Source organism: Moschus berezovskii, chromosome 12 (genome assembly GCF_049115385.1).
Source record: "Moschus berezovskii isolate FMDL1 chromosome 12, NW_MosBer_1.0, whole genome shotgun sequence".
Lineage (NCBI taxonomy): Eukaryota > Metazoa > Chordata > Mammalia > Artiodactyla > Moschidae > Moschus > Moschus berezovskii.
Window position 1 is genome coordinate 67,411,806 of NC_142471.1, and position 13,011 is coordinate 67,424,816.

General features: G+C 51.6%; 1 protein-coding gene across 1 annotated transcript in view; it reads left to right on the top strand.

Annotated features, from left to right (window-relative positions):
* Window positions 1–13,011, top strand: part of PAX2 (paired box 2) — an 80,872-nt gene that overhangs the window by 26,419 nt on the left and 41,442 nt on the right. The window contains exons 5-6 of the mRNA XM_055425921.2: window positions 6,161–6,246; window positions 7,746–7,865. Coding sequence (XP_055281896.2) covers window positions 6,161–6,246; window positions 7,746–7,865 — 206 coding nt within the window. The remainder of the gene's footprint in view (window positions 1–6,160; window positions 6,247–7,745; window positions 7,866–13,011) is intronic.

Genomic DNA, 13,011 nt, shown 5'->3' on the forward strand with positions numbered 1-13,011 from the left:
ATATGCAAAATGTGTTGTTGTGAGGATTAAATGAACTGTTTGTTTTAAGCACTTAGAACATTGGTTTTTGTTGTTTAGTCGCTCATTCGTGTCCGACTCTTTGTGACCACATGGACCGTAGCCTTCTAGCTTTCTCTGTCCATGGGATTTTCCAGGGAAGAATACTGGAGTGGGTCACCATTTCCTTATCCAGCGGAACTTCCCGACCCAGGGATTGAACCCACATCTCCTGCATTGGCAGGCAGGTTCTTTACCACTGAGCCACCTGGGTTTAGCTCATAGTAAATACTCAGTAAACAATAGGTTTTTATTACTGGCATCTCTGCTAAGGAAGCACTGCTCCCAGAAATCCTGAGCAGCCCAGCCCTGGAAATGCTGCCACCTGACTTCCTCCAAGGTGAGCTGTCTGAGGTCACCTCAATGCTAATAGGGCCTCTTCTTGTCTCCACCTCAGGGGGAGTTTTTGCACACCATTTATTATCATATAATATAATGCAATATAATATCATACATAACATAACATAATATGATGGGTAGGTTAACTTGGAAACCCTGAGGCGGACCGTGGATGGATGGATAGATGAATAGATACATTTGTACTAAGTATACATACATTATATCATTCTATTGATTTGTAAAAAGTTCCCGGTCTGCCTGGCTGTAATGAGATTTTTGAACTTTGCGTGGCGATCAATGAGAGGAATATTATTGGCCTGGAGAATTGATATACCTGCTCTCAGTGGCTTGTTCTGCTCCCAGGCTGCCCCGGCCCCCCAGGTGTACGATTCCAGCAGACACTTAACCTTTTTTACAGTGTCATCAGGCTAAAAGGAATCTAATAGTGACACAGGACTTGTGCTCAGCACTCTGCCACTATTGCTTTCCTGTCACAAATAATTTATAGCCTTCCATTTCCATCCCTGAGCCTGCACCCCAGCCCTGCCTCCCACATTCCCCCAGCTCCCAGGAATCAATAAGCTCACACAGACACAGTGGGACTTCAGGGTGCAAAGAGACGGACGGACAGACATAGGGAAGGGAGACAGAGAAGGGGCAGAGATAGACAGGAAGGGGAGAGAGAGAATGAAATGCAGAGGAAGGAGGAGGAAGACGAGGAAGAAAATCAGAACAGGAGTGAAGAATCCCCCCAGCGCTTTCTTAGAGTTGAGAGTGTCTTTCTTTGTTCATGAGTTTAACAAACTGTTAATGGGAGTCTCATTACCTGATTTCATGCTAACTCACAGAGGAGTTGAGATTGGGTTTTTTTATTTGGTTTGTTTTGGTTTTAAATTTGTTTATTTATTTAGGCTGTAACAGCAGGGTATGCAGGATCTTATTTCCCTGACCAGGGACTGAACCTGTGCTCCCAGCAGTGGAAGCAGAGTCCTAATCACTGGACCACCAGGGAAGTCCCCCTTCATGGGACTCTTTGGATCTCCAGCATGGCTGGGGGTGGAGACCTCCTGGGAATTTAACCAAAGAGGGAGTGACTTCACCTGCCTTGTCCTCCTTTACCCCAAAGCTCTACCACAACACCCTGGCACCTTTGGGTCCTGAGGGAACTGCTGCTCCTACTGTCTATGGATCCTTCCCAGTGGTGCCAGACAGGGCCCCCAGTCTGTCTTCCCAAGCGTCTCTGATGCATCTCTTGTCGGGTCAGGCTTGACACCTGCTGCTCCTGTTTCCTGTCTTCTCAGTGCACCTCCCAGGGTCCTGGAAGCAGCTGCGTTGACCAGGCTGGGGCAGATGGGCCTGAGTGGCCTCCTTGCCTGCACCTGGTTTAGCCCCTCCATAGAGAGCAGCACAGCCTGGGGGTCACCCACAGGAATAATAGTAGTAGTCACAGTTATAGTTAGCATTTACTGAGCCAAGCATCATACTAATCATTTTACATGAATTATCCTATTTAACCCCCACACCAGTCCTATGAGGTAGATAGTATTGTCTTTCTTTACAGATGAGAGAATGAGAACCACCAGGGATTCATTCCACGGACAATAAGTAACAGAACTAGGACTCAGTCTCAGGCAGACGGAGCCCACCCTCTCCTCCCCTTTGCTCTGCTCACAGCCTCATGAGTGTGAGATGCTGAGTACTTGCAGGCCCTGTGCTGAGCCAAGGCAAAGTTCAGGAGGTTCCCTGGAAGGTGGGGGAGAAAGAGCATCCCTGTGAAGGAAAGCGTGCCTGGTGGAGAAGTGGAGAGCAGGTACCCTGGCAGGGCAGGCTTTCTCTGCAAACAGGAAATGGCACCTCCCTGCCCCCGGTCAATGTGCTCAGAGCTCCTGACTATATCCTCCAAGGATGCGTGTGTGGGAACTTGACTTTCCAGGCCAACTTTGCCTGGATGGGGGCTACAGATGTGTTTGGCTGTCTTATGGGGCCAAGAATGAAAAAGAATTGAAGGAACAGGAGGAGAAACGGGGAAATAGTAGTGTCAGGCAGTCACGCAAAGCAACCTCTGTATCCATTTAACCCTTAGGGATATTCCCATGAGTCACTGGGTTGTGTGTGGGATGCAGGAGGGCGATGGATGGCCATCAGGTTTCACAGTCCTGGTTCTTAAATTCTGAGATCTAGCTTTGGGGACTGGTGAGTGTCCACCGCCTGGGGGGCATGGATGGACACCAAGAGCATTGGTAAGTCACCGCAGGCATCCTGCCCAGCTGCTCTCCTGTGCACCAGCAAGCCGCTGTCAGGAAGTAGTGATTTTCCATCACTTGCTGCCTCAGCTAAATCTGCAGCAGCGCCCCAGGGGTCAGAGGCTCTGGGTAACAAAGACAGCAGCTGCATGAGGCCACCCAGTTGTCTGTCTCACCCAGCCTCAGTCTGGGAGCTCCCTCTGTCCAGAGCTCATCAGCCCTCAAATCAGAGCCACTCACCGGCCCCCTGAGACCCCAGAAACTTTTTGCTGCAGTGAATTAGGAGCAGCTGCTCTGAGTTGCTCAGCCTCTAGACTTCTCCTGTAGACCAGACTACACTGCCCTTAGCGACTGCCAGGTCTTTCCCTTCGTGATCATGCTCCAAACCCAGAAACTCTGGGCCACATCACCACATGCCATTTCTCGCTGCCTCCTCCCTGTGGCCGCCATTCTGTTCTCTCCTTCTTCTGCCTTGTCTGGCGGTCATCCACATTCTCTCCGGCAACTTCAGCCTCTCCTTCTTCATCAGTTCTTTCTCCTTGGCCTACAAACATGTCCAGGTCCTTCCTGCCCTGAACAGGCTTCCCTCCACTCACTTGCCTTCTTCAGTTTCCACACATCTCTCTCCTTTTCTACAAACTTCTGAAGTAATGATCTATTTCACTGCCTTCCTCTCCTCCTGTTCACTCCCTAACCTCTTTCTGTCTGGCTTCTGCCTCAGTTGCTTTGTTGAGGCCACTCTCACAAGGTCATTAGTGGTCACCCCAAATCCCCAAATCTGTGCCTCTTCTTATTTCCAGTTCCCTTCAAACTTTATGTCACCATGGATGGTGTCATCATGGAAGCTGTGGGTTATGTTCTCTTTCTGGAAATGTTCTTCTCTGTTGACTTGGCTAACACTACCTGATCCTGGTTCTGCCATTTCCTGTACGACCAATTCTGAGCGCTGTGCAAGGTCAGGTTCTTTTCCCTAGCCTCTGTTAGGAGATGTCCTCCAGGATCTCCTCTTAGGCCTCTTATCCCAACCAACACACCCTTCTTTGACAGTCTCCTAAATCTGTATCTGCTGTGCTGTCTGGTGAACAGTCTTCCACCTGAGCACTCATCTGCCTCCTCAAATGATGCATGTCAAGGACCAGCCAGTCACCATGCTGTGTTCCTCTTCCTGAGAGCTGGACAAACCACCAGCCTTCCAGTCACACACCGCTGTGGTTTTAGAGCTGCAGACTAGTGGAGTCATGGTTGACTCCAGTTAGTTGCCAAATCCTGGCCCTTCTGCCTTCACTGTGTCTTGAAAATTCTTTCTTCTCTCTGTCTCTTGTTTTTTGGAGGGGGTGGCACCCTGAGTGGATTGTGGGATCTTAGTTCCTCAACCAGGGATTGAACCCAGGCCCTCAGCAGTGGAAGCACCGAGTCCTAACCACTGGACAATCAGGGAAAATTCCCTTTTCCCCTCCTTTCCTTCTCTTTTGTGAGACCAGCCCCTTACAGCCTTGTGCCTGTCTGTTGCTTTACCGCCATTGGTTTGTACCCGTCTCCTTTAGTTTAGAAATCACTCATGGCTTAAGACTCTGTAAACCTGGTTCCTATATACTGGGGGAAGTCTGACAATGTAATGAAAAGGACACATTTTAGAGACTGAATTCCACCTCTGCCCTAGCTGACAGTGTAATCTTCAGTAAGCTCCTTAACCTCTTTGAGTTTTGACAGTCTGCAAAATGAGGATAATAGCATTGCTTTGAAGATTGTCATGAGAATTAAAAATTTTATAGGTACAGTAATAAAGGCACATAGTAGACACTCAGTAAGTAGAAAAATCACTAGTGTCATCATTCCTTCCAACTTTTCAACCCTACTTCTTCCTCTTAGTCCCTTCCATCCCTCCAGTGTTCCTGGACAGGCATTACCCCCTCACCCCATGCTCCATCCCTTGCTTTTCTTTCACCCCCCTCCAGCATCTGCTTACAACATCCTCTTTCCTGCTTCTTTGTTCATGTTAAGAGCATGCTATTTTTTACTGGGTAAAGAGACCTTAGAGAGCCTGTCATCTATCCTCTTTACAACTGAAAAAACCGAGGCCTGGAAGGAGAATGATGAGGCCAAGGCTATGTGGCCAATTAATGGCAGAATTAAGACTTTAGACCTGAGGCCCAGTGACTTTTCCACTATCCTCTGTGCCTTTGGCTCGTGTGTGTGTGTGTATGTGTGTGTGTGTGTGTGTGTGTGTTTGTGTGTGTGTGTGTATTCAGCCTTACACTGCTTGGAGACTCTACATCAAATTCCAAATTCCACCTCCTCAATAACTTTTTTCCCATCCCCCTTCCTCTGCTCCACGCAAGGCAGGTGACTCCTGTCCTGCATCTTCCTGGTACTTACTGCCTGCTCCTTCCCTCGGGGTAACTTAGGTTTCTCAGGGTGTGACCTCCCGACCCAATTTCATTCCCAGTCCTGGGAGGCAGAGACCTTATCTTGGCCACCTGCGAGTGTTCCAGTCCATGCACAGCTTGTGACTCACCTGGATGGTTGAGATGAACTTGGCTCACACACCTCTCTGCGGGGAGGGGGCCTTGCCTTCAGAAAAGTGGCTTCCAAGGGCACCTGATGGACCAGTGGGTAGAGGGAAATGTTCCTCGAGGCTGGCCCTAGGGTTGGTCTCTTGCATTCCTGAGCCCTGGGCCCTTGGATCACTGACAGTCCTCAGCCCTGCAATGTTTGATCCAGAGCCCTCACCCCTACCCTTACCTGGAGTGCATGGGGAAGGTGCCAGTCTCTTCACCAAGTCTGGTAAAGAAGCTGAGATTCAAGTAAGGCCTCTGGGAAGGAGGCCAGTGTGCCAGCAAGCTGGGCAGCCAACAGGGCTTTGCAGGGTGTGAGAGCACTAAGTGGTTCAAGGAGTTGCTCAGGCCTGACAGAGGGACTGTGTGCTGTGTTGGAATCCTGGAGACAAAAGTGTTACTGTGACCCAGCCCTTCCCTGATGCCCTCTTTAGCTCAGGAAATGGGGAGATCTCCCTCCCTCCCTGGCTCTGGAGGACTGTGAAATAATCTCCAGAAGGGAAGGGTGGACAGCGAGTCACCAGGGCAGCCCCAACTCCCAGAAAAGGGAAGGATGCTGTGGTCTGCTCTCTCCACTACCCTGATCCTTGCTGCTGCTGCTGCTAAGTCGCTTCAGTCGTGTCCGACTCTGTGCGACCCCATCGACAGCAGCCCACCAGGCTCCCCGGTCCCTGGGATTCTCCAGGCAAGAATACTGGAGTTGCTACCAGAAGTCAAACGACAATTTGGTTGATACACGGCAGGACAGAATGCAGACTGCCTCGGCCCAGGGATGCACTGAACTTGGATCTGCAGAACCAACAGGAGGGCAAGCTCCTGCCTTGCAGCAGTCAGGGAGGGCAGGGGTGCAGAGAGCAGCTGAGGGAGGAGGGAGCTTGGGGGAGCCGCCTCCGTAGGGCTTGGCTGGAGGTGGCCAGGGCATCAGAGGGCATATGACGTGTGATTCTGTTGGTGATGCTGTTGCAGGATCATCCGGACCAAAGTTCAGCAGCCTTTCCACCCAACACCAGATGGAGCCGGGACCGGAGTGACTGCCCCTGGCCACACCATTGGTAAGAGAACTTAGGGAAGCGGGGATGCTGGGCCCCCTGAGAGCTGGGCAGTGCAGCTCCAGCCCTGGGGAATGCACACTGTCTGAGGTCCAAGGCCTGAGTTCTACCTGGGTTCCTAGAGGTGCAGGATCTGCCTGAGAGACCAGCTCACAAGGACCGTGCTCTGCCTCCTGCCCGCATTGCCTTGCCTTTATCAGTCTGTGCGTCTGTCTCTCTCCGTCCTTTTCCTCTAGCTTTCCTTCTCCTTCCCATCCTCCTCCTGCTCCATCTCTTGTTCTCTGTTTTTCTCTCTTGCAAATCTACTTACTTACTCCATTTTTGTTTTGTTAATTTTTAAGATTCTCCTCCTCTCTTCTCTCCTCCTCTGCCTTCTCTCCTCTTCCTTCCCCTTCTGCCTTTCCCTCTCCTCTCCTCCCTGTCCGGGTGGCCCTGGACCTCTTCCCCTGTCTGTCTCCCTCCCTCCTTATGGCCTGTCTCCTCTCAGTTCATCTCTCTTGATGTCTTTGTCTCTCTCTCTCTCATCTGCCGTAACTCTCTGCCCTCTCCAGCCCCCTCATTTATTGACCCTCCTCACAGCCTTGCAGAGACGTGACCAGTCCCACCAGATCACCTGCCAGCACCCCCTCCCTCCCTCCCACACATTGTCTTCCCTTTGACCCAAGGGCGCTCAGTGTTGCCGAAGCCATAGGTGAGATCTTGAAGGACTGGGATGTGGTTAAACTTCTCCTGCTGTCCCTCTTGGCAGCTGTGTCCTCTCTCTGGACCAGCAGAAAGTAGAAAGGGCTGGTCCCAGCCCTCTGGGAATTGGCAGGAGCCCTGTTTGCTATGCCTGGGTTACAGCGTGTGCCGGAGGGGAGGGTTGGATCGAGCTGTACCTAAGTTGATCACTGCCGAGGGAATGTGTTCACTACTCTGTGCCCTGAAGGGGAAATTAGGAACTTCTCAGGTGATTTCAAGACCAGAAGCACCAGGTGGGAGTGAAGAGCTTCATACCCCTGGGGAATATCAGGCCCATCCATGTGTCTCTAAGAGAATCAGAGAGATCTTAGAAAGCCACAGACTCTAAATCAGGATTGGGAAAGACTCTGCCCAGGAGACTAGAAACAACGGGTTGAGACTTGTTTAAATGGATTTGCCCAGCCCCAGGGATCCGGGGATGAGCTGTGCTCTATCAGGACCCCTGAACCACTTTCTAGGTTGAGTTCACTTTGCTGTTTCCATCCGTCCTCAAGAGTGGGTTCAACCTATAGTGAGTGACTGAAATCTCCAGGTCTGCAGAGAAGGCCTGGGTTGACTGGTCCCCTCTAAGTCCAGGGTGGACAGCAGTGAAAAGCCTGAATTGTAGGCAGCAACTCGTTCCCCCTTAAATCTCAGAGAAAGGAGACTAAGGGCTCCCCACCCTCCTCATTCCCTCTGCCTCTCTCTGCCCCCAGCCTTGGGGCTTTGGCCTGCGATCACAACCACTATCCTGATGGCATTTCCTCCTTCCTCCCATCCAGTTCCCAGTACGGCCTCCCCTCCTGTTTCCAGCGCCTCCAATGATCCAGTGGGATCCTACTCCATCAATGGGATCCTGGGGATCCCTCGCTCCAATGGCGAGAAGAGGAAACGTGATGAAGGTAGGGAGGAGGGAAGAGGCTTGGCTTCCCCTGTGCATGCTTTGTCCTTGGACTCAGAGCTCCGGTTTCGGCCCAGCTTCGCAGCTGCTTTGCTGTGAGATCACTTTTAGTAGCAAAGCCCAGGTCCCTCCACTACCCTGCTGGCTCCTGGAGAGAGGGAGGCAGGCTGCTGTTGGGGCCGTCAGCTTCACCATCTGCTCAGCAGCCCCAACTGCTTCACCTTCCACTGGGATTCACCCCAAACATCCCTGTGGGATGCCAGGAGGAAAAGCAGGAACCATGGACCATGGGAAGGTTTTAGAGGTTAGGGGACAGCTGGTTTCTGACCTGGGGATGAAAAGCTAAGCTGACTTGTCCTCCCCTGATCTCAACCCATCAGGAAACGGGGGAGTGATGTCACGTGCAGCTGACCCTACTGCCCTTTCTCTGTAACACGTTGACCCTGTGCCCATTCAAACCACTAGGGGAGCTGGGCATGGGCCCTCTCTGCTCTTTGCTATGGGAGAAGACACCGCCAAGGCTCCTCTCTGGCCCTTCCCCTCATTTCCTGTAATTCCTTGGGGGCAGCTAGCTGTTGGGCAGGGAGTTATAGAGTGAGAGGGATGAAGAGGAGGAGAAGCAGGGAAAGAAATCCAGAGGAGAGAGTGGTGGCGATGAGCTTGGGAGAAGGTGTTTTTCAAATGTTGTGACATTAAGGGTCCCTTGGTGACCATCTGGTTCTCTTTTGATGCATGAGGCCAGGGCGCAGGGCTGGCAGGCCCAGACAAAAGGGAGCACCAGTGTCTGGAGCCTGCTTCCTGCCCTGATCTTACCGTCCCTGCTGGGGAGGCAGTAACTTCCTGGTCTAGAGAGGGTGTACTTTTAAGGGTATCTCCCATGAAATAGAACCCTCTAAATATGAACATAGTGGGGGATCATATATCCCATTCATCCAGACAGTCCCAATTTACGCCTTTGTCTCTGCATCTTGGCCAGTCAGCATCTCCTTTTTCTCTCAAAAATATCCTATTTGGACAATAAATCTTGTGGTCATCCCAAGCACAGACAAGCCCTTGACTGGGACAGCTCTAGAGGGTCAGGAACAGAGAAAAGAGACAAAGCTGAGATTCCCTAGGCCCAGGTTGAGTGAGAAGAGAGTGTGAGAGCCCCGGACTCCAGCAGAAAGGGACAGCATGTAGGAGAGGCCTGGGTCTGGCAAGACAGTGATGACCCGGGTCTGGCCTCCTTCCAGAAGCCCTAATGGCCTCGTTTCACAGGAAAACAGCTTGTCTGGCTCTATTTCTCCTTCTTCCAAAATATCCAAACACATTTGGCTGCCACGGCCTTTGCCACTCACTAAATTTCATTGTGGTTGTTTTGGCAATAGCCACTGATGGGCAGGGGGCGGCTGTGTGAAAGGGCCTGCGTCTCAGTTCTCCCTGAGGGTTCCCCATATTCAGGCCTTCGCCAAGCTCCCCAGAACCCTGAGTAATCTGGAAGATTCTGCCTCAGACCCTAAGGATTTCTCCTTTAAACCCCTAGCTCTTGTGAGACAACCAGGGGGCTGGGGGAGGCCACAGGACCCTCTTTGGACTCCTCCCCACTGGTCTGAAGTTGGGGTCAAGCATGTCCACTGCTTCCTGGACTCCTGTGGGTCAAGGAAGGAGGCTGGAGATAGAGAAGCACTGGCCTGAGGCTGTGGCCACTGCAGGTCGGCAGAACAGAGTGCTCTCCTCTCTGAGCAATTGATCACATTCATTGTTTCAAGTCAATTCAATTCAGTGAACCTTTTCTGGGCATCACTCATAAGAAAGGCTTGGTGCTCTAGGTTCCCAGAGCAGAACAAGATGTGATTCTTGTCCTTAAGGAGCTTATAGTCTAGTGGGGCGTATAAAACACATGAGCCCAGAGAGCAGAAAGGTCCATCAGATATCTGTGTTGTGATGGCTGTCTGGGCTGCAGGCTATAGGAACTCAGAGAGAGGAAGGAGTGAACCCCTAGGAAGGGCTGCTCTCTGAGGAGGGGCCTAAGGGATGGACAAGGAGCTCGGTTCAAAGACAATGGTAGTTGAAATTCTATGGGACAGACTGAACCTTGTGGTCAAAGGTACTGTGCGGAAAAAACAGGGGTGTTTTGGCTCGGGTGAAAGGGCCTGAGGGGAAGTTGTGGAGGTAGGGCTAAGTGGATGGGTTGGGGGTTTAGGAGAGCAGGCCAAGATGGGACTTTTGCCTGCAGATATGAGAAGCCACCAAAAGTGTCTGATCAAAGGGCACAAGAGCAGGGCTGGGTTTGGGGAGGCACTTCTCCAGCATGGTGGTAGTGATGGCAGCAGGGAGACACTTCAGGAAGCAGTTGAATTCTAGGTGAGAGGTAATGGCAGTCTCTAAATTTACTCTTACTGCATAAATACTTACCCCGAGGCCTAGCTCAGTGGCAAGAAGGATCAGAGACCCTGCTTCTCTTTTGGGGAGGTGGGGAGGTTTTTTGCCTCGACTCACCCTTCCTTCTGACCAACCCCAGGCCAGATGGAGCTGTCCTTTCCCTCATGGAGGCCAGAACCTATGAGGAAAGTCAGTTCTCCCTTACCACCCTGTGCCAAAACACACACACACACACACACACTCACACACCACACCACACACACACCACACCACACATGATCCATGCACTTGATCCATTGGACCAGGTGGGAAGGGAGAGGACAGGAAAGGCAGACCCTCCACAGCCACCCCCTCCCCCAACTCCAGGCACCTCCAAGCAGCCAGGCCCAGTTTGCATTAGGGAGCAGCTCAGATGATTAAGAACAGGGGAGATAATTAAGTGTCAAGATGATGTAGCCCAACTCTGCAGTCAGGCCAAGGTAGCACAGCGGCTGGCAGGCCGGGCGCAGGAGGCAGCCTCAGGCATGGGCCGCACAGACACCCAGGTGTGTCCTTCAGCTCCCGGGCCGCCGGCACTGCAGGGGAAAAAGAGCGCTGACCCAGGGACCTGAGGGGGGCTGGGATGGGAACAAGGGTGCACATCAAGGCACTAGACCTTGAGGGAGTGGAGGGGCAGGTCTCCTACCGGAGGGCCCTGTGCCCCTGCCAGGCCAGCTTGATTTTGGCCCCACACATCAGGGGCATCTCCCTGGCAGTGTCAAAGCCCAGGGGCCAACTGTGAGCATCTCTGTCCTCAAGGAAGCCACTCCTGCTCCTGCCTATGGGTACAGTGCAGCCTATTCTTTAGCTCTAACAATGTTACGGTGGTGGGCATTAGCGAGGACAATCGCTGCGGCGTATGCTGGCATTATTGGAGACAATCTCAGCAGTAGTTATTGGTGTTCACAGTGATAATACCCAGAGCATTATTGGCATTGGCATTCAGAATATGGACAGCGTTATTAGTATTTGCAGCAATCAGATCTGTGGGGACATTAGTAAAGGACTGAGCAGCTGTGACTCTGGGGAAAAAGGAAACCAACAGTGACTGTGAACCTGCTTGAGATGCTCTCATGCCCTGGCCTTTGGAAGGATGGAAAAATCTCCAGACTTTTCCTTTGAGAAAGGTGCTAGTCAAGAAGCTTTGACCCTCCCCCTTCCCCCAAGAGTCCAGAAGATCCTGGAATGAGACAGGTAGACAGACCAGGGATAGATGGGGAAGTTATGTCATAAAGCACCTGGCAGACAGGCCGTCCATCAGTCTGAGAAGGTAGGTTGCCATTCATTACCCTCCTGAAATCTGTCCCTCTTCTTGGCTCTAATTATGGGTGGGTATGTTAGAGTCCTTTTTAGGGACACTACATCACTGAACGTTGCATGAGCTGGCTGATGTGACTGCAGGATAGGGACTCTTGTATTTTTTCAGGACCAAAGTCCTTTGCCTTCACCCAGTTGCTTTTGGCCATGGTTTAAAGCGTGGCCGTCCATCAGTGGTGTTGAAGCCCAGAACAATTACATAACTTGTCCAAAAATCCAAATGAAGTCATATGGTGTGAATCTTTAGATCTGTGCAAGGGGAGGTGTGTTGGTATCATCCTTTGATGCGTGGGATTGCAGGGGGCTGTGATTCTGCCTTCCATTAATTAGGTGCACAATGAATTGTGCAGTTGAGTGGTGCCAAAGCAGTGCAGTTGTAAGTTTGTAGGCAGGGCAGGTTGCATGGCTGCAAACAGCCAAGCCCTGTCACTGCCTTTGATCGCTCCCTTCTGCTTTGGCTAAAGCTGTAACTGTGAGAAGTGATTTCCTTAGTTTCCCTCCTTGAAGTCCCTCGTGTGTTGCTGGGGTTTGACTTGGAGCCGATGAGGGGATTATGATGTAGGAAGGAGCAGCTCCTGCCCCATCTAGGATCCCAGGCTTTAAGCAAGAGAAGGCTGCAAAGGCCCCCACGTAGAAGCAGGATTCGGTGGAGAGGCCAGAAGGCAGTCCCGGGCTGGGCTGGGCTGGGCTGGGCAATGTGACTCAGTGGGGAAGGGCTCTGGAGGGAGGCGCAGCTGGGTTTGCATTGTAGTGCCTTGGGCAAGCCTCTTAACCTTCATCAGCTCAGTCTTCTCCTCTATAAAATGGAGATAGTAACAGCACTGACTTCACAGGGACCATGGAGAGGACTACACGAGATCACGGACGTGGAGCTGAGCCAACTCCATCTTCGAAGATGGCTCACTGTGTGCTAGGGAGGAAGGCGTCCTTGGCAGTTTATGTTTCAAGGGGAAATGAAGTTGTGTCAGAAGGAAACTTTGTAGGTAGCAGCACCCTCATCTTGGTGCGGTTCCTTTTAAACAGAGCAGCCGAGGGAAGCTGATGCTGGATAAGCCAACCTGGATGGGACCAGGGCAGCCAAGGAAAGATGTCAGCCTCCCTGTGTAACCGGGAGGACCTCTGTCCATCTCTGTTTTCACATTTGCTCTGTGGCCTTCTGCTTGGGCCATGTGTCATCTCTTATGAGCCTCCAAAGGTGTTTCAGATGTGTGTAAATAAACCCAGGACCTCCTCTTCTCCAACGTGGAGTCTTCCCTCTCTCCATCCATTGCTGTGTATTTCTGCCCCCACATGCACATTTATTTATTTACCTTGGGAAATGTGTGCTTGATTTGTGGACACATAGGTGCTTTCTCGCATGGTTTATGCAAATATGGGTATTGTGTGTTTTCTACCTTTCTGATACCTCTAGGTGAAAGGGGACATGGAAT